The following is an 18,619-nucleotide window of genomic DNA, read 5'->3' as shown; positions in this document are numbered from 1 at the left end:
AAGCTGAAAAGGGTTGCAACGTTATCTCAAAGAGCTTAGATATTCATCAGTCCACTCAGACAAATTTCCTATAAATGGAGATGTTTAAGTACTGTGGCTACTCTGCTTAGAAGCAGCTGTCCAGCCAAGATGACTCAAATGGCACACTGCATAATTGTCAATGAGGTAAAAAAAAGAGCCCAAGAGTGATGACTAAAGACTTAGGCCACAGGGTGTTTTGTGGCAGTTGAAGCTCAGTAGAAGGGACGCAGCAGAACAATGAACCTAAACGTTGAAATAAATCCACTACAGAATGGCTTCAAAAAAGAAAACCTTCTCAGTTCAGAACCAGGAGCTTAACCCCATAGAGATGCTGTGGAATGACCTCAGGAGAGCCAGACACACTAAGAATATGGCTGAGATGAAACAGTTCTGTAAGGAAGAGTGGTCCAAGATTCCTCCAGAACGTTGTGCAGGTCTAATCCACAGCTACAGGAAATACTTGGAGGATCTACTAGCTATCAAATTCAAGTATTCCTTTTTTCCACAGCAGTGTGAATGTTTAATGGGATGTGTCCATTAAAGACATGAAAACCTACTAATTCCAATAGAGTTCACATATACTATATACTATATTTTGACACCGTATGCATGTTCATCCTAAGTGACAAATGGAATATTTCTTGCACCAGTTTACCAGTATAGTACAAAGCATTTTTTTATAGTGGAGTAATCCATGCCAGGGTGGTATGATATGGCCTGAAACAGAGTGGAGAAGCCTGGTTAATACTTGATTTTATTTACTAATCTAGAAAATGGATAAGACTGGTTCAAAAAGCAGACCTTTCTGTGGGTTTGTATATGTATATATATATATATATATATATATATATATATATATATATGTGTGTGTATATATACGTATGTATGTATATATATAATATATTAGTTGTTGTTAATACACTAATGGTTCATTGTAGTACACAAGTATGTGATTTGGATGCTAATTTGTATAGTGGAGGTAGTTGTACAGGAGATTTGTCCATTTTTCTTTCTAAATTATGCTAGGATAGTAAAAAGTCTACAGTAGCATTTATTCATTTCAGTGTTGCACATTTGAATGTGAATCCCAGTAATGTTTCAAAATATTAGCCTACAAACTCCATCTTCTATATTTTTAACAAAATAGGACATTTCTCATGTGACCCATTTTGTGAATCAAGTGACCTCACATAGGGTTGGGACTGCTGGTTTGGGAGTACCTGTCGATTGCAGTTTCTTTTGCTGAATGGACCTAAATTGGGCCAGGTTTTTAGTTTTGAAACTGTTGCCTGACCTCACATTAAACCAACCGTATTGTACTGCATTGTACACAATAAGTCTACAGTTTTACGTGACGGTTTTAATGTATAAATCAGTATTATAAGTTATGGGTTATCAGTTAATTCAATATCTGTAAACTTTTATGGGTAGTGAAATTATTATTATTATTATTATTATTATTATTATTATTATTATTATTATTATTATCAGACAAAAGGTGCATCCCTACCCCATAAACTATCATGGGTAATCATTTTTTTTATGGTTCTGTACAGTAATGTGGAGTGAGCTGTAGTGTTTGTCTCTGCAGTGCTATCAGCCACAGCCTGTTTTATTTACTCAAGCTGCTATCAGCCTATGTGTGCTGCCAGCCCCCCACTACTTATGTTACTGAGCATTGTGTAAGCAGCATTTTGTGTATGTGTGTGTGTTTGTGTATGGGTGTGATTCTGCATAAATTGGCCAGTATAATGACAGTAAGTTTCCCAGAATACTGACAGTATTGCATTGCCAAATGTGAAACTTGTGGGGGGAAAAAACGATCTACTCACTTGTGTTCATTTATATATATCCATGCAGGAGTTTTATCACAAAGTATAAACCAGCTCTGAGAACGAACAGTGTAACTTGGTCTAAACGGATATTTTTAGAAACTCTTATTTGTTTGCTTGTTTATCTCTCTTTGTTGTGTGTTATAAGGTTTTTCATGAAATACACTTTCAAAAAGGAGTTGAGAGAGCACAAGCATATCTCTAGTCATTTGAAATTGATTTACACTTATGTATTTAAAGAAATATTACTCTGAAACATTTGAAAAAGCCCACAGAGAAAGGCTCACAGCATCTCATTACAATGCTTCACTGTACTCATACCAGGCACACCTCCCCATTAACCAATCCATGTTCAGCTGAAGGCTGGTTGGCGGGCACAATACCTAAGCATGAATGCTACACATACAGACAAGCCCATCTCTACAGGTCCCCTTGTGCCAATAAAACAGCTCTGTTCTGTCAAAACATGGACTCCACCAGACCCCTGAAGGTGCACCAAGACATTAGCAGCAGATCATTTACGTCTATTAAGTCATGAGGTGGGCTTCCATGGATCGGGGTTGTTCGTACATCACAACCCACTTTAAATGCTGACCTCTTCTTCCTGTTCCACAAATCAACCAGGAACAATTTTTGCAGTGTCTAGGGTGCAACATCCTGCTGAAAGAGGCACTTGACATGCAGCAATGTTTAGGTAGGTGGTACATGTAGAATAACATCCACATGAATGACAGGACCCAAGGTTTCCCAGCAGAACATTGCCCAAGGCATCACACTGTATCCGCAGGCTTGCCTTCATCCGATAGTGCATCATGGTGCCATCTCTTTCCTGGGTACTCAGCACACAATCCCAGCTGTCTACATGATGTAAAAGAAAATGTTATTAGATCATTTTTGTCCAGTGTACCATGAATCAGTTCTGATGCTCACATTCCCATGTAGGTGGGCAGGGGTCAGCATGGGCACGCTGACCATTCTGCTGCTTCACTACTCCATGTACAACAAGCTAGCATGCATTTAGTGTTTTGACACCTTTCCATCATAGCCAGTATTCATTTTAACAGCAATTTGTGCTACAGTAACTCTTCTGAAGGATCGGCCTTCACTCCGAATGCACATCAGTGTGCCTTGTGTGCCCATGACCCGGTTGCAGGTTCACTTGCTGTCCTTCTTTGTACTACTTTTGGTAGGTGCTAACCACTGCATACTAGAACATCCCACAAGACCTGCCCTTTTGGATATGCCCTTGCTCAGTCGTCGAGCCAACACAATTTGGTCCTTGTCAAAGTCACTCGAATCTTTACGCTTGCCCATTTTTACCACTTCCAACACATCAGCTATGAGAGCTGACTGCTCACTTGCAGCCTAATATATCCCACCCCTTGACTGTAATGAGATAATCAATGTGATTCACTTCAGCTGCCTGTGGATTTTATTTTATGTCTGATCTGTTTAAACCAGGTCTGAATCGAGCAGTACACTGTGTATAAAATATTTATCCCTTAATTTCTATAGTGCTGCATTTCAGGGCAACCAGACATGTAGTTCCACTCCAGCCATGCCATCTGTTTTCAGAATTTCTTCCTCCCCCTCCTTCTTGTCCTGTTTCTGTTTGCCTTGATTGAAATAGAGGTGATTTCTTCATATTTTATTTATACTTCTTGGTCTGTCAACTTTCTTACCCACCCTCTCTCTCTCTCTCTCTCTCTCTCTCTCTCTCTCTCTCTCTCGCTCTCTCTCTAGCTCTTTCTCTCACTGTCTGTTTGACCCAGTTTAAGGGAAAAAGCACAATATGGGCTTGGCTTGCACAGCAGCCTCAAACCAGTTTGCTCTGGTTATGTAGCCATGCAGTTGAGTGCTGGGAGGAGTTGGAACTTCTGCTACAGCCCTGCTACATAAGTGTGTGTGTGTGTGTGTGTGTGTGTGTGTTTAACTTTTGTATTAAATTTGCCATAATGTTTGGAATCCATGCTCATTTTATGGGGACATTTGGCCATTCTGAACAGTGGTCCAAAATATCGCAAAACTGTGTATTAGGTTGTTTTGCATGAGTTATGTATGCAACACCTTTTGTTTCCTTCCTCCACATTACATTTTTCATCCGAGCACAGGCTCGGGCAGCAAGGCAGAGAAGAAAAGCTTCAGAGATCGGCGCAGGGGTGGAGAGAGGAAAGCAGATGGGGGATTTCTGATTATGTAACACAGGCATAGCTCAGTGCTCTTTTATTAGATTAGTGCTGATCTGGATGAATTGTCTATGGTAGAAGGCAGGAAGTCTTGATGTGTGTTTGTGCAAGGATGCTTCATAGCAGTTCTATTTAATTCCTTTGAATTTCATTTTAATTTGGTTAATTTCAATTATATTTGTGATCAAAATCATATTAATTATATCTGTTGTTCTGGTGTATGTGAAGAACATCATGAATCTGTGAAACTCACACTCCTACTCAGTCACCATCCAACTCATTTGGTCAAACTTATGCTGAATACATTCAGGTTTCATTTCAAATTCCAGCTTTCATTTCCTTACAATATGGCACCTATTGTTAGAACCCACCTATTTTCAAGTGATCACAAGATTCAAGAAGCTTTATTGTCATTTCAACCACATATAGCTGACACAGTACATAGTGAAATGAAACAACGTTTCTCCAGGACCTGGTGCTACAGAAACATACAACATATAAACAACACAGAGCTAGGACAGAAGTTTGTCCAAGCCACATAAAGTGCAAAGTGTGCAGCTAGGTGCAAACAAAGCAACGGCAAGACAGTGCAAAAACAAAAGACAACACAAAAACACAGCACACTTAGCACCAGAAAAAGAACATGTGCAATGAAATGGAAATGAAATGAAATGATGTACATATGATACATATGTATACTTTGAGAACCTGATGACATGTATTGTGCAAAAATACAGTAGCAGCGGTTGAGGTAGTGCAAAATAGAAATAAACATAAATATAAATATAGCAGCAGATGTAATAAACACAAGGGTTGAGGTAGTGCAATAAGTATTGAACAATATAAGTTATGTGTGTGTATTGGAACATTTGACTGACAGGTGTTTCATGTTGCCCAGATGTGTCCTGTTAGATTGACTGTTTAAACAGTTAATAGCTATGAATGTCTACTCTTGGTCTAAGCCTAGGATAAAGCAACATGAAGACCAGAGAGCTGTCTATGGGATGATAAAGTGGGGATGGTGAAGGAGTGTCCAGGAATGAGGTGGAGACGGTGTGTGGGCATGTCTGGGGCAAGAGACAATATGAAAGGGCCCTGTAAAACCTGTAGTTAAACTGGACACACATTCGTCTAGTCCTTGTTCTTCATGGAACACAGTCACACAAACCCTGCTATTGATTTACTAACATGGATAAACACACACTAGGCAAATAAAGCTGATAATCTGGCTGTGTTGTGTGAACATACACCACTGACTCTGAATCTGGCTGCATGCTTATTGTGATGGAATTTTCCATTACACACAATCAGTTCTCTCTCTGCTACAGTGTGTTCAGAAGAAAGTCACATAAAAGAGAGACTTGCTGTGTGTTTGTGTGTAATGCAGAAAAGAGGACAGTGTACATGTAGAAGGAAGGAGGAAGTATATGCTAAAAATAATCACATAAAAAAATCCTCAATATAAACCAAACCAGTCCTGAAGCATGCAACAGAGAAATCGCATTATTGTTATGACAAGAATGTCACTTCACCAATCCCTCACTGTTAATGCAGTAGGTTGTCAATTTTAAACCTCTGCTGCCTGTGTGGTAATGCAAATCCTGGATAAATCAAGGAACAGGGTTCGAGATGGAGGTATCTTTAGGTCTACCTTTGGTCTGCATGTTTTAGTAGACTGTAAAAATATCTTTAATAATGAGCCTGTGTTCAGAAAGGATGCAGGAATAGTAGATTCTAAACTAGATTCTAACACTTAGTAGATGTGTTCTATATGCATATGCACATGTTAAGTTTTAGCACAGAATTGGAATCTCTTAATCTCATATTTGACCTCCACCCCCACCCCCTCTATGTCTGTCATTCATAGGAAGCCCTCAGGCCATGCTGATAAGGAGGTGATGGCAGCTACTGTCTTGACCACTCTGTCCACAAGCCCGCTGGTGCTCAACCCTTCCCCTGGTGCCTCAGGTAGGTTCTAAGCCTCTGCTTAACACCCTTAAAATATGCATGCAGTAATGTTGACACCTTGTCATATTAGCATGATGTAATACTTCCAGACAACAGGTGTGTTTACAACAGTGTTGCAGTGCAGTATACACCTACTTGAAAGACTTTCATGGTCCATTTGTTGCTCATATTATGTATCAAGTTATTTCTGTTTAATATTCTTAATGAGCTCTGATTTTACTTACACAGCACTAGATGTATTAGAATACAGGGCTTGTTTGCGAGTGAGAAAGTGGGACTCTAACTGTCTCAACATGCTTACTTAATTGTCTAAAAACTTGACAAGTGTTAACAACTGGCCTTGTTTCAGCTTTGTTTCAGCATTGTATTTGCCCTGTGTGAATTTCAAAAGTGATTGAAACAGCCCGTGGTATTTGAAAGTGATTTAGTTTACTAGTGTTCACACTATCCGTAATTCACTGAAGAATTGTAGCTTAGCCATCTGAAGTGAACCTGTAATATGTTGTGCACTCTGGGCTCTACTGAGGTCAGTTTGTTAGCTGTCTAAACTGTCGTTTATTGCCTGTGTGCTGCACGATTCCATTCAGCAATTCAGAAACATGCCATGTGCTAGCAGTGACATGACTATAAACTCACTTCTAATGAGCAAATATATCTCATTAGAGATTTATTATCTGTACAATTAAACTGGTAAGTGTGGCATGCTCGTGAAATTCAGGAGGATGCCAGACATTACAAGTATTGGTGATGATAGCCTAATTATTAAGGCACAATTTACTGTCAAAACAATATTGCTATATTAATAACATTAGTGAAATACATTTATGACACTGGATGAAAAAACAATACATTAACATTATTAATAGGGGAATATTACATATTATGAGTCTTGATCTATTGCTCTACTTCAGTAGTACCAGTATAATGTATTGATATTTCAGTGTGTTAATGTCTGTGTTGTGCCTTTAGTGTACCGCCTGCTAGACTCTAAATCTTTGTGCCCTAAAAGCAGTGGATACTGAATGCAAAGCTCTCTGGGCCCTGCTGGCAGGTGGAGTATCTGAAACATCCTGCCGGGGATGGAAGGAGAGTCTGTCAGCCAGCTACAGCAGCTCTACCAGTGGCAACTGGAGCTGGGATGCCAGTGACCAGTCAGTGCCCTCCACACCATCCCCACCCCTGTCCACTGATGTCAGCAAGAGCTTCCTGATCTACTCACAGGGGGAGGACAACATTGAGGAGGCAGAGAGCACCCACTTCCTGTTTGAGGACCCTATTCCCCGGAAACGGAAGGTAGGAGTGATAAGTGATTCTAATTGAGTCGTGGAAACAAGGTCCATTTGGCGGCAAACCCTTAACCTATTTCCTGGCTAAAGATATGTTGCTATTGAGTACAGTGGAGAAAGAAGGGCTCTTCCATATAGGTTTTTAGAAACTTGTGTATTTTCTTTGGATGATTATTATGTTCTGATAATAAATATTTAAATATTTTAACAGTAATTAAAAATTTTTTATTAGTATAAATTTTAATTTGTATAATTTTTTTATTGAAATGATATTCAAGATCAGTAAAAATAGTAAAATGTATTGTATAAGATTTTTGGCCAAATCACCCAGTTTTATCAACCAAGCACAGGAGACCATCTCAGCATGATCCATATACCATGTGATATACACCAATCAGCCATAACATTAAAACCTGAACATCAGTGATTATCTTGTTACTTTGGTGCCTGTAAAGGTGGGATATATTAGGCAGCAAAGTTACAGTCAGTTCTCGGAGCAGGAAAAATGGGCAAGCATGATCGGAGTGACTTTGAAAGTCATCCAAAGCAGCTGGTTTTGTTAGGTATTTGGAGTAAGCAGTGTTAGTACCTATCAAAAGTCCAGACAAATAGTGATCCAATGACAGGGTCTGAGGCCAATGATGCCCTTGGGGATTGACATAGCATTTAACGCTGAAAATATTGTGCTGGCTATGATAGAAAGGTGTCAGAACACATAATGCTTTGCAGCTTGCTGTGTATGGTGCTGTGTAGCCAGAGATTGATCAGAGTAGCTATACTGACCACTCTGCCAAAAGCACCCACAATGGGCATGTGAGCATCAGAACTGGTGCATATAGTTGCCTACCTGGGGAAGAAGTGGCAACAGGATGCATGATAAAAAGAGGCCAAGCTTTTTCTAGTGCATGACTATAGTGTATAGTGAAGGGAAAAAGGCCTCCCTTCTAGCTAGCAAGTCATTCATATGAAAATGTGTTGTGGAAAATCATATTCTACTGTATATCTCAGTTATAGACCTTGTTTATGATAGTTCAGAGTTAGTTTAGAAAGAGTTAATTGATCAGTCTAGAGAAACCAGTTTCTATTGTGTTTTTTGTTTCTGCTCTTGAAAGATAACATACACACCAACACACTGCAACTAGTGCTGGCAGTGCAGGCTGGGACTTGTTTCTGTGCCCTGTGAGAAAGCAGAGAAATTTACTCATTCTGTCTTTCCTCTTTCTGGTCAGCTGGAAAAAATAATAAGTTAATAATGATGATTCTTATAATCATTTTTGTCATATTTTTTGTGTTGAGCCTAAAGTAGCCAAGAATCAGAATGTGAACATGCTGTTTATATAAAAGTTGTGGTCCAAAAGAAAATGTGTTTTGCAAACAGGAATAATCAAACTTTCTCATAATGATTAACAATGACTAAACTAGATCTCTCTCTCTCTCTCTCTCTCACACACACACACACACACACACACACCATTTTAGTCTCTTTTAGTGTATTTAATGGTCTAATAACAAAAATTTTAGCAGGACAAATCTGTTTATTCATTCCGCAACAATTTATCAATTCCATTTGTTTGAATGTTTGAAATTCTACTTTGGTCACAGTAATCTTAAATTTATCCTAATGTTTGACATATCTAAATATTAACAGGTTCAGTGGATTAGAGGAATTCAGTTTCTGATCATTCAGTCTTAAGTACTTTTCTGTTTCTCCTGGTCCAGAACTCCATGAAGGTGATGTTCAAATGTTTGTGGAAGAATTGCGAAAAGGTCCTCAGTACTTCCTCAGGGATCCAGCGACACATCCGCACCATACACCTGGGGTATGTATCCATTAGTGAGGTGATGCACAAAATGAAGTATTGAGTGGGAATAGGGGAGAGGTTCCTTGACTATTTCTCCTATACAAACCACGTAATGACCATATTATCAGTTACTAATAAAAATCTAAAGAAAACAGCTTTTTCTTTCACTTTGTACAGTATGATTATTGTATTATATACACAGATGAGCCAAAACATTATGCCCACTTACATGTGATGCCAGTAATGTTGAATAGCTTTAAACAGTGGTGCACATCAAGGTCTGGGATATATTAGACTATAAGAAAAATCTGTTCACGTGTTGATGTAATGGATGCGGGAGAAATGGGAAGGAGTTATGACCTGAGCATCTTAGTCAGAGCTTATATAGTCACATATACATTACAGCACAGTGAAATTCTTTCTTCACATATCCCATGCTTGGAGGTTGGGGTCAGAGCGCAGGGTCAGCCACGATACAGCGCCCCTGGAGCAGAGAGGGTTAAGGGCCTTGCTCAAGGGCCCAACAGTGGCAACTTGGCGGTGCTGGGGCTTGAACCCCCAATCTTCCGCTCAACGACCCAGAGCTTTAACCACTTGAGTCACGACTGCCCCTTTTGGTTATCTGTGTAGTGTACCTTCTGAAAATGGTCCATAGATGCACAAAGCACGAATGGACCACAGAGTTTTGGGAGCCTAAGGCTAATCTATCCATGAGGGGGACTAAGGGCTGTCCTGTCTGGTCAGAACAAACAGAATGTCTCAGATAATTTAAATGATAAAGAGAGATGTGGAAAAACGCATCCTGCAGCTGTGTAGCCGCAGACCGGTCAGAGTGCCCATGATAATCCCTTTCCACTGTCAAAAGCACCTACAGTGGGGAAGAGTGAGCGTCAGACCTGGACCTTGAATGTGTCCTGTTTTCTTTTATATCACGTGGATAGACAGACACGTGTGCTGTTTGCCTGGGTGAAGTGATTGCACCAAGATGCACTATGGGAAGAAGAAAAGCAGAAAGAGGAAGAATAATGCTTTGCACAATGCACAGTGGTATTCTCCAATGACAGTGGTTGCTTTCAGCAGGATAATGAACCTGCCAAACTCCACACATTGTTCAGGAATGATTTGATCAGTTCAGGCAGAGTGTTGTAAATTGATCATCTACAGGATATGCTGGAAAGAGAAGTCCCATCTGCAGCAGCTTCACCTTGCAACATGACTTCTGCTACCATCTTGGTAGCAGATATCACATGGCACCTTCAGAGATCATACATTGGCTGTTTTGGCAGCATGCAGAGGAACAACTACATATTAGGCAGGTGGTCAGAGTGTTTTGGCTCATCATATACAATATTTTTTTTTCTCGAAGTAAACCTTTTAATAACGTTGGTCCATAGAGCCACTGAGTGTTTAGTGCTAAAAACATCCAGTGTAACATAAACACCTGTTTATGTAGGGGGACCTGAGAACCCCTGAATTTTTTAACTTTATCTAATCCATAAAATTATGACCATGATTCAACTTCAAATTATTGAGTAGCCCATGTAATTGGCTTCATTTACTTAGAGGAAGTAGATTTAGAAGAGTCTAGTTTGTCACTTTGTGATGAAGCTTAAGTGTGCTATCTGCTTACACGTCTTCATTAAGGGAAGCCGAGGCTAGATAAGCTTAAGAAAACATTCTTTGTGGACTAGGCAGCATGTTTTTATAGCCCCCAGTTGCTACCCAAGTTCTCCTCTGTAGTTATCATGTGCACATTTTACAGCGTGGTCTCCACTGCCCCCTTCTGGCTAGTTAAATATTAAGATAAATATTAGTTGTGATTTGGAAAGTTCCTGCATTAACAGGAAGGCAAATAATGATATAGCCTTTTTCTGATTTGATCACGCTGTACACTACTTTACATTGTAGCAGAGTGTCATTTCTTCAGTCTTGTCACATGAAAAGATATAATAAAATATTTACAAAAATGTGAGGGGTGTACTCACTTTTGTGAGATACTGTACTTCAGCTTGACTTAGCAGAAGATAATGTTTTAGTTATAAGGACGTCTTTTCTTTAAATGTTACCTACTTTGAACATGCGCTGTGGTTGTGATGCCTTGCAAGTTTGCAAGGTGTAATAATGTCATTTCTCACCATGGCACATTCAATGTGTAAACTGGGGGGAAAAAACATGGGCACCTTCACGAAACAGTTTTATTTCCTCTCTCTCTCTGTCAAATCATGTAAAGCTACTTTAACCAGACTTTTACTGTTGACAAGCACAGATTTGTTGTTGAGGGGATATTTTCTGTGGGGTTTTTTTTTCTGGTTGTAAGCAGGGAATTTCTCCAATGCAGCATTAGCTTTACTAACTGCTTCTGAGTTAGTTGATAAGCTTAGCTATCTTAGCTAGGTAGGTAAACCTGTTTAGCATTTGAGCAAGCAGCAACTTGTAATGGCTCTGTCTACAACCTGTAAAAAACATAAAAGACACAGAAGACAGCCCTTTAACTTTACTTTACTTTACAAATTTGGGGTTGTCTCGTAACTAACAGTTCATTCTTTCATGCTTATTTTTTGTGAAGGTGGGACAAGGCATCACATATGTAACATTAGCAGTATGCTACATTTAGGTTGTTGGCTAGATATGTTATTTATACTGTTACTGAGTCATAAATATGAAATAAACAAAGCTGGATATTGTAGCTTACCATTTAAGCTGGTTTAATTTAGGTTTTGTACTTCAAAGCAAATTTGAAATGTGTGTGTCTGTGTGTGTGTGTGTGTGTCTGTGTGTGTGTGTGTGTGTGTGTGTGTGTGTGTGTGCTGGTAAATGTCTGGGTGTAGGCGGAATGGAGATTCAGAAAACAGTGATGGTGAGGAGGACTTCTACTACTCAGAGATTGAGGTGAACATGGACACTCTAACTGAAGGGCTGTCAAACCTCACACCGACCTCACCCACCACCATTTGCCCCCCTCCTGTCTTTCCACTTGGCAGTGACATGGCACAATCCAAATCTGCCACTGTAATCAACAGTCCGCTCAGCCAGTCCGCTCCCTCCACACTGTGCCACATCCGTACTGACCATGCCTACCAGGTAGCTCCTTTCTCCTTTACACTTACATGAAATCTGCTTATAGCTCAACATTAAAAGCATGAACATTTTGGTCTTCATCAGTCCATACACTTGTATAATATGTTTAGCAGTACAACAAAAAAAGAACTCTTCCATTGTGACGTTGTGTTCTAGGCCACTGCTCCTGTCAGCATTCCTACCGTGTCATCTGAGCCTTTGAACAGCCACAGTGCAATCAGTGTTTCCTGGCAGTCACCTTCCATTATCTTTAAAAGCCAACCAGTAAGAAAGCTTGTGTGGTTTTTTCCCTTTCTTTCATTATCTGCTTATAAATCTGTAATGTACAGATAATGTTTCCAAATTTCTGGTTCCTCCCCCTTTATGGACAGTTGATATTTGTCAGAAGAATAACAAGCAACATACAGTATAGGCCAAGAAACTGTTGCTAAACCCCAACTCATGAAGGTATAACACATCATAGAAGATGAAAACTCTAGGAAAAGAGCAGATCTGTTACTCCAAATAGTGATCACCACCCCTAAAACGGTGTCTCGTCAAATGTGATTGAATCACCTAATTCGTACTGTATAGATTACTTTCTATATGTAAAAATATCCAGATTTAGGGGTTCAAATAAGGTTTTATTGGAAAATAAATTACAGAATTTTATTAAAGCTGAATAATGTATTTTCTGTACATATTGCTGGACTATACCTAGTGAGCTTCATAGTTGGGTCATATTTAAGCTCTGCTTCTTGCAGGGTGCTCATGTTGGCATTTTGAGCAGTGGGGAGAAGAGACAGCCTGTTACACACACCATCAGCAAGACACATACCACCACCATATCTACACCAAAACCCAGCACTGGAACCAGGTACAATGTGTTTATATTTAGCCATCTTGTAGACATTTAAAATGTGAGTATTCATTAATTAATTCTTACTCTAATTCGTTACCCAGAAAACCCCGGGGCGAAGCAAAGAAGTGTCGCAAAGTGTATGGAATGGAGAAGAAAGATCTGTGGTGCACAGCATGCCGCTGGAAGAAAGCTTGTCAACGCTTTACTGACTGATTTTGCCCTTTCTCTTACAAACATAACAGCTCTACTCACATCAGTGTCTGAAACACTGTTTCATTTTGACCCCCTCCTTATGCATCATAAAGGATTCCATTCCCTGAGGACTCTCACAGTAGGGTAAGGGGCTTTTTTAGCAAGTGAGCTGTTTTGTGTTCTCCACACCACAGTGAACAGTGGAACACATTTCACTCTCGAGAAACATTACAAAAAAAGGAAAAAATTTGAAAAAAAAAATAACACAATATGCATTAGCTTTTGCAGCACTACTCTGAAGCAAGATTGTTTTTTTGTTTTTTTTTCTTTTCTTTTTTCTTTTCAGGCAAATAATTTGAAAAATACAAGGAAAAATAAAAGTATAGACACATAATGGATATACACACTCCTGTTAAAGTGGCAGTGTTTTTGTAATGTAAAAAATGAAATAACTTTTGTGAAATTATAGCCTATAGAATTTGTGAAAAACAATCAGAAACTGTCTTAGGGAAGATGAAAAGTTACAATTACAATTGCCTACTTGCAAACTAATTAGTACCCTAAACTGATGCTTTGTTGAAGCACATTTTGATTTTATTATACCACTCACTCCGAGCCTCTCAGTGTGGCACTAGTTGACTTGCCAATATTTTCCTGAGCCTTCTTGCAAAAACATTCTATATCCATCAAATTGTTAGTGCATGTCCTGTGTGCAGCCCTCTTCAGTTCACCCAACAATTTTATGATAGATGGGAATGGGAAATTTACGACCATATTTCATTTTACCGTATCATTTTGGGTAATTTAGTTGAGCTTGGATGTTGGATTTTGTGAGAAAGGGGTTCTGTCTGTCTACTCTACCCTGTAGCCCATACATGAATATGATCTCTAGGACATATCTAGAGTAATCAGTAATCAAACATTCGTGCTGCTCCTTTAATGTTGCCATAGGTCCCTTAGCAGTCTCCATTGGTACCTTTTTGTCTTGTACTTTTTAAAAAAAATGTCCTACTCTTAATGATGTCGATGCGGTCATCCATTTTCTTTATTTGTTGATGATGGCCTTTAATTCAATTCAATTCAATTCAATTTATTTGTATAGCGCCTTTTACGATGGTCATTGTCTCAAAGCAGCTTTACAAAAGAAGAGAAACAGAGAAAGGAGAAAAAAAGTTATTAAATTAAATTCTTAAGTTATATTATCCCTATTCTGTCCCTAATGAGCAAGGCTGCGGTGATGATGGCAAGGAAAATCTCCCTGTGGTGATGTGAGAAAGAAATCTTGCTACATGTAGTGTTTTGTAAATCCTTTTATCCCTCTCCCAATTGACCAACAAGTAGGATTCCATGTATGCATTCTAAGCAGAAGAATGCAAAAAGATTGGAAGAAAATACTATATAAACAGCTGATTGTTATTTGTGGTTAATAATTTAATTTAATTAATAATTTCTGATATATGACAACTGTATGATTACTTCTGAACATGAGATTGAATGTGATTCTGCATACAGCCACACACCCAATTATAAATGGGTGTGCACAATTATGCAACTAGGCTATTGTTTTTAACATTTTTATTTTTTACTAAGATGTTTCTGAATTTTTTCTTTTTTCACTTTTTTATATGTTGTAATTTCACATTAAGGATGGAAAAGGTTTATCCTTTTTTTAGATCACAAAAACCTGCTTTTTAAAGGGTGTGTAGACTTTATATCCATTGCATATCCAGTTCATTTTATAGTCAGCTGTTTCAACAGGGCTACACTTCATGTGTCAACCTCTGAAAGTGCTTTGAATCTAATTTCTTTAACCAAAGGTGAGTCAAGAATATATCCAGAATTCTGCTTTCTCTGGAGTTTAGGCTTTATTTAAATTTCAGTTTGGATTTTTTTTTTTTGCCTTACCCAAACAGATAAAAACCATCTGCTGAATATAATTGAGCTAACTGAAAATAACTGATATCATGGCTATCGTGATGAGGGAGCAAATGATGCTCGCAAGTTACATGTAGCTTTAACCATGAAAAGAAAGGTTATTTCAGGATTTGACCATTATTATAGTCAAATCAGCATACCTGTTAGCCTTTTTACAATATCTCCAGACACCTTTTAAATGTATGTGGTTCAGACTTCTCTCATGTTTGTTGAAAAAGTAAATCAGCTTTCATAAAAATATGGCTCATTTTCTGAAAACAAAAAAGTGCAAATAGATCTCAATTATTTTTGATAAACTGGTATTTTTGTAGTGAACAACAATGTTAATTCCCAGGTGAGCATGTTGACAGATACAGCTCACTGTAGAACGTGATTTATAGATAATGTACATATAAGTATAACTGTACTCCACTGTGATCTTATGAATTGGTTATAAGCAGGCCATATTCTACTCGCTGACCAAACAGGACTTTTAATAGTGAGTGGCCACTATTTAGTCCAAAACTAAACATGAGACCACAGTCTCAGCCTAAAATCTTTAGATTTTTACATATAAATACGGCCACAGATTTAAATGGTGATGGAGCTTTTCCAGGCAAATACTGTTAGAGTACCTCTTTGAATGTAGACATTGCCATATATTCCACTGTGCTTGCTCTTCTCACACACTTTCTTTCTTTTTGCTGCCAGTCAGACCAGCATGGCTGCAAATGATGACTGTTCACTTGTGACACACACACAGGCAGGGGTGCCATTTCCCCCAGCTCTAAAAATATCTCAGTGATTTCACTAAACAGAGCTCCTGTTGATATCCTGAAGTAAACTCTTTTAATGATCCAAACATTAATATTGCAGTTATTTGCTTCTTTACATGTCAACATGTCCAATCTAAGCACACAACAGCCTGATCTTTGTTTGCGGTGGAAAAGAATGGTTCCCTCTGGTGGTTGTAACTTTCACTAAGTGCCAATGAGAAGAACAAAGAGGTTTTTTTTTTACTAAAAGAGAAAAAAAAAACTAAAAGATTTGCACTAACTTGTACTGCACACAAACATTATTTTTATGTGGCATTTTTTATATGGATAAATTGATGCTTTTAAAAAAAGAAAACTTTTTTTGATTATACAGTCACTGGTCTTACTTTTGAAGTATAGGTTCAGGGATGGAAGCTACACACAGGCTCCACAACAATAAGCTTAACCGTAAAACTTTCTTGGCAGTACCAACATCATGGTATTATTGTTATTGGATTGACCTGCATTTCCTGTTGTCCAGAGCACCTGTATGTGGAGTGTCACTGCTTGTATTCCTCTTTTCTGTTGATCAGACACAGTCAGCTTTCATCAAAACATCTCTTCCTGAGAATCCTTCTTCAGTTTTGACACAGAGATGAGGAAAGGTTTTAGACTTGCAAAGTCAATGACCAGAACCCAATGAGAGAGATAGAGAGATAGATAAAGATAGATAGATAGATATGGTGATTGAATGCAGCTGTTGAGGAAGGGCTCGATCAGAAAAAGGGGCAATGAAGCATAATGCAGTGACACTTCAAATGCAGGTAAGCGTTGTTCAGTTTCAGGGTTGTTCATAACCTGATAATGCAGTTGTCCAAATTGTTCTTCTTCTTTTTTTTCTTCATTTGCCATGACTATTTTTATAATACAAAGTAGAAACTTAAAATGGTAAGAAAATGTTTTGTTAACTGAAGATTTAGTGAAGATACATTGTAATTCAACATTGTGTTGGGGTACAAATGGAAAAGCAAGAATGAATGTAAAATATTCAAAAGGAAGCACCTATAAACACGCATCACTGTTCATAAGGCTGCATTCTGTTATCTCAGCGACGTTCACAGTCGGAGACCATATCTATATGTTTTCAATGTAAAAGACCTAAAGCTTTCATGACATGACATGACTTATAGCGCTGTTTGGTAGCAAGAGAACTAGAACTGTTTTGTTGTAAATAGAATGCAGTTTAAATCTCACAGAATGCAGCTTTAACTTTCATTTACCATTTCTACAGCCTTGCATTATGCACATCTTTTATCACTTATTTTTTAGCATAACAATAGTCAGAACCTATCAGTGTTTTGCTTCAGATTTATTTTTCTGTTTTCAGCTCAAATGCTTTAAATCTGTTCTTACACATTTTCTCTCTCCAAATAGTTTTTTTTTTGTTTCTTTTCTGTGAGCTTAAGTCAAAGTGTATATTTGTGTATTATTGCCAGGCAGGAGATACTTAAACTAGTGAATTTCTTTTTCTGCATTTTAAGTTGTCCTGTCCTGCACATTCCGACAGACTGCTTATTTGTGTGTTTGTCTGTCTCCTCGGTCATATTGTCACTGTTTGTCTGTCTGTCAGGCCTTACCCAGGAAATTAAGCTAAACACCCAATAAATGTGCAGTTTCTCTTTGCATTTAAAAACTTTTTTTTTTTTTTTTTAGATATTACAGAGCAAATAGAATGTAAAGAAATGTAACAGAGCAAACATCTTTCTATGCTAAACAAAAACACAAATGTGGAATCATTTTAATGAGCACAGTCTTTGTGTCATTTGCTTATGATCTTTTTATTTTTATTTTTTTTCTTTCTTTCTTTCTTTCTTTCGTTCTTTTTTTTTTTGTCATGACCCTGTTGGCCTTTTTTTCCTCTCTCTTCAAAGTTTTCACTGGTCTGTTTGGGTTGATATTTTCTGCATGTCTTCTGTACGGTCTCACTTTATTGGAAACATTTTTGTGTTGTGTCTAAAGTTCACTGTTGTGAGCAAAGCGTGAAAGACATGATTGTGTGGATGGATATGTAGCTTATGTTTGACAAGCTCCATGAGGAAAATATGATTTATATGGATGTAATGTGATTAAATCTAGATTTCAGGAGGACCAGCTCGTGTCTTTTTATTACATTATACTATCATTTTTTTTTCTTTTCTTTTTTTTTTTTACATGATTGGCATTGTTGGGAATTAGAATAAAAGAATCATTATTTGGGTAGAATACAAAATGCTGCACCAAATATGACACGTGCATTTACATCTTTAAATCTAATAAATCGGTAAAGGATTGTCAAGCACTACGGCTTGACAGCGAGGAATGCGTAAAACAATTTGTTTAATCCTTAAAGCCGTGAGCTTTACCAACTGATCATGACGCCTCAGCAATGTTCCATCTGTTTGAAAACATCACAATGATTGACCAAAGCCTTGGCCACATTCTGGTCTCCTTCCAATCCCGCATGAGGGAAGAAAAGGTCATGTAAATTGGCATATATCAGAAAGTACAGAAATATAGTACAAATGTGTGAGCTGATACTCTACTATATATATAAGATGTACAAGCTGGTGAATGCTGCATAAATCTCCATCAGTTTCAGGTGACGGTTGCTGTGTCAATAGGTTGTGCACTGTTAGAACTCCCACTGGACCTTCTGGAAGTGTTCATTTGCTTTATGTATGGAGCTACTGCTCCAGGGAGCCTTG

At 38.2% G+C, this 18,619-nt stretch overlaps 1 protein-coding gene across 3 annotated transcripts in view; it reads left to right on the top strand.

The window, feature by feature from the left end:
* Positions 1 to 18,016, top strand: part of slc2a4rg (SLC2A4 regulator) — a 39,612-nt gene extending 21,596 nt beyond the window's left edge. Inside the window, exons 3-9 of one of the 3 annotated variants that reach the window (XM_058410369.1) lie at positions 5,907 to 6,007; positions 7,020 to 7,300; positions 9,013 to 9,113; positions 11,924 to 12,176; positions 12,330 to 12,437; positions 12,917 to 13,029; positions 13,116 to 18,016. In XM_058410369.1, the coding sequence (XP_058266352.1) occupies positions 5,907 to 6,007; positions 7,020 to 7,300; positions 9,013 to 9,113; positions 11,924 to 12,176; positions 12,330 to 12,437; positions 12,917 to 13,029; positions 13,116 to 13,227 (1,069 nt within the window). In that variant the 3' untranslated portion in view covers positions 13,228 to 18,016. Of the gene's footprint in view, positions 1 to 5,906; positions 6,008 to 7,016; positions 7,301 to 9,012; positions 9,114 to 11,923; positions 12,177 to 12,329; positions 12,438 to 12,916; positions 13,030 to 13,115 lie in introns of all 3 variants that reach the window. The other 2 variants (XM_058410368.1, XM_058410370.1) reach the window with 2 other exon arrangements.
* Positions 18,017 to 18,619: the final 603 nt, after the last annotated feature.

Source organism: Hemibagrus wyckioides, linkage group LG15 (genome assembly GCF_019097595.1).
Source record: "Hemibagrus wyckioides isolate EC202008001 linkage group LG15, SWU_Hwy_1.0, whole genome shotgun sequence".
Taxonomy (NCBI): domain Eukaryota; kingdom Metazoa; phylum Chordata; class Actinopteri; order Siluriformes; family Bagridae; genus Hemibagrus; species Hemibagrus wyckioides.
The sequence above is the reverse complement of the archived record's forward strand: the minus strand, read 5'-3'. Positions and strand labels throughout refer to the sequence as shown.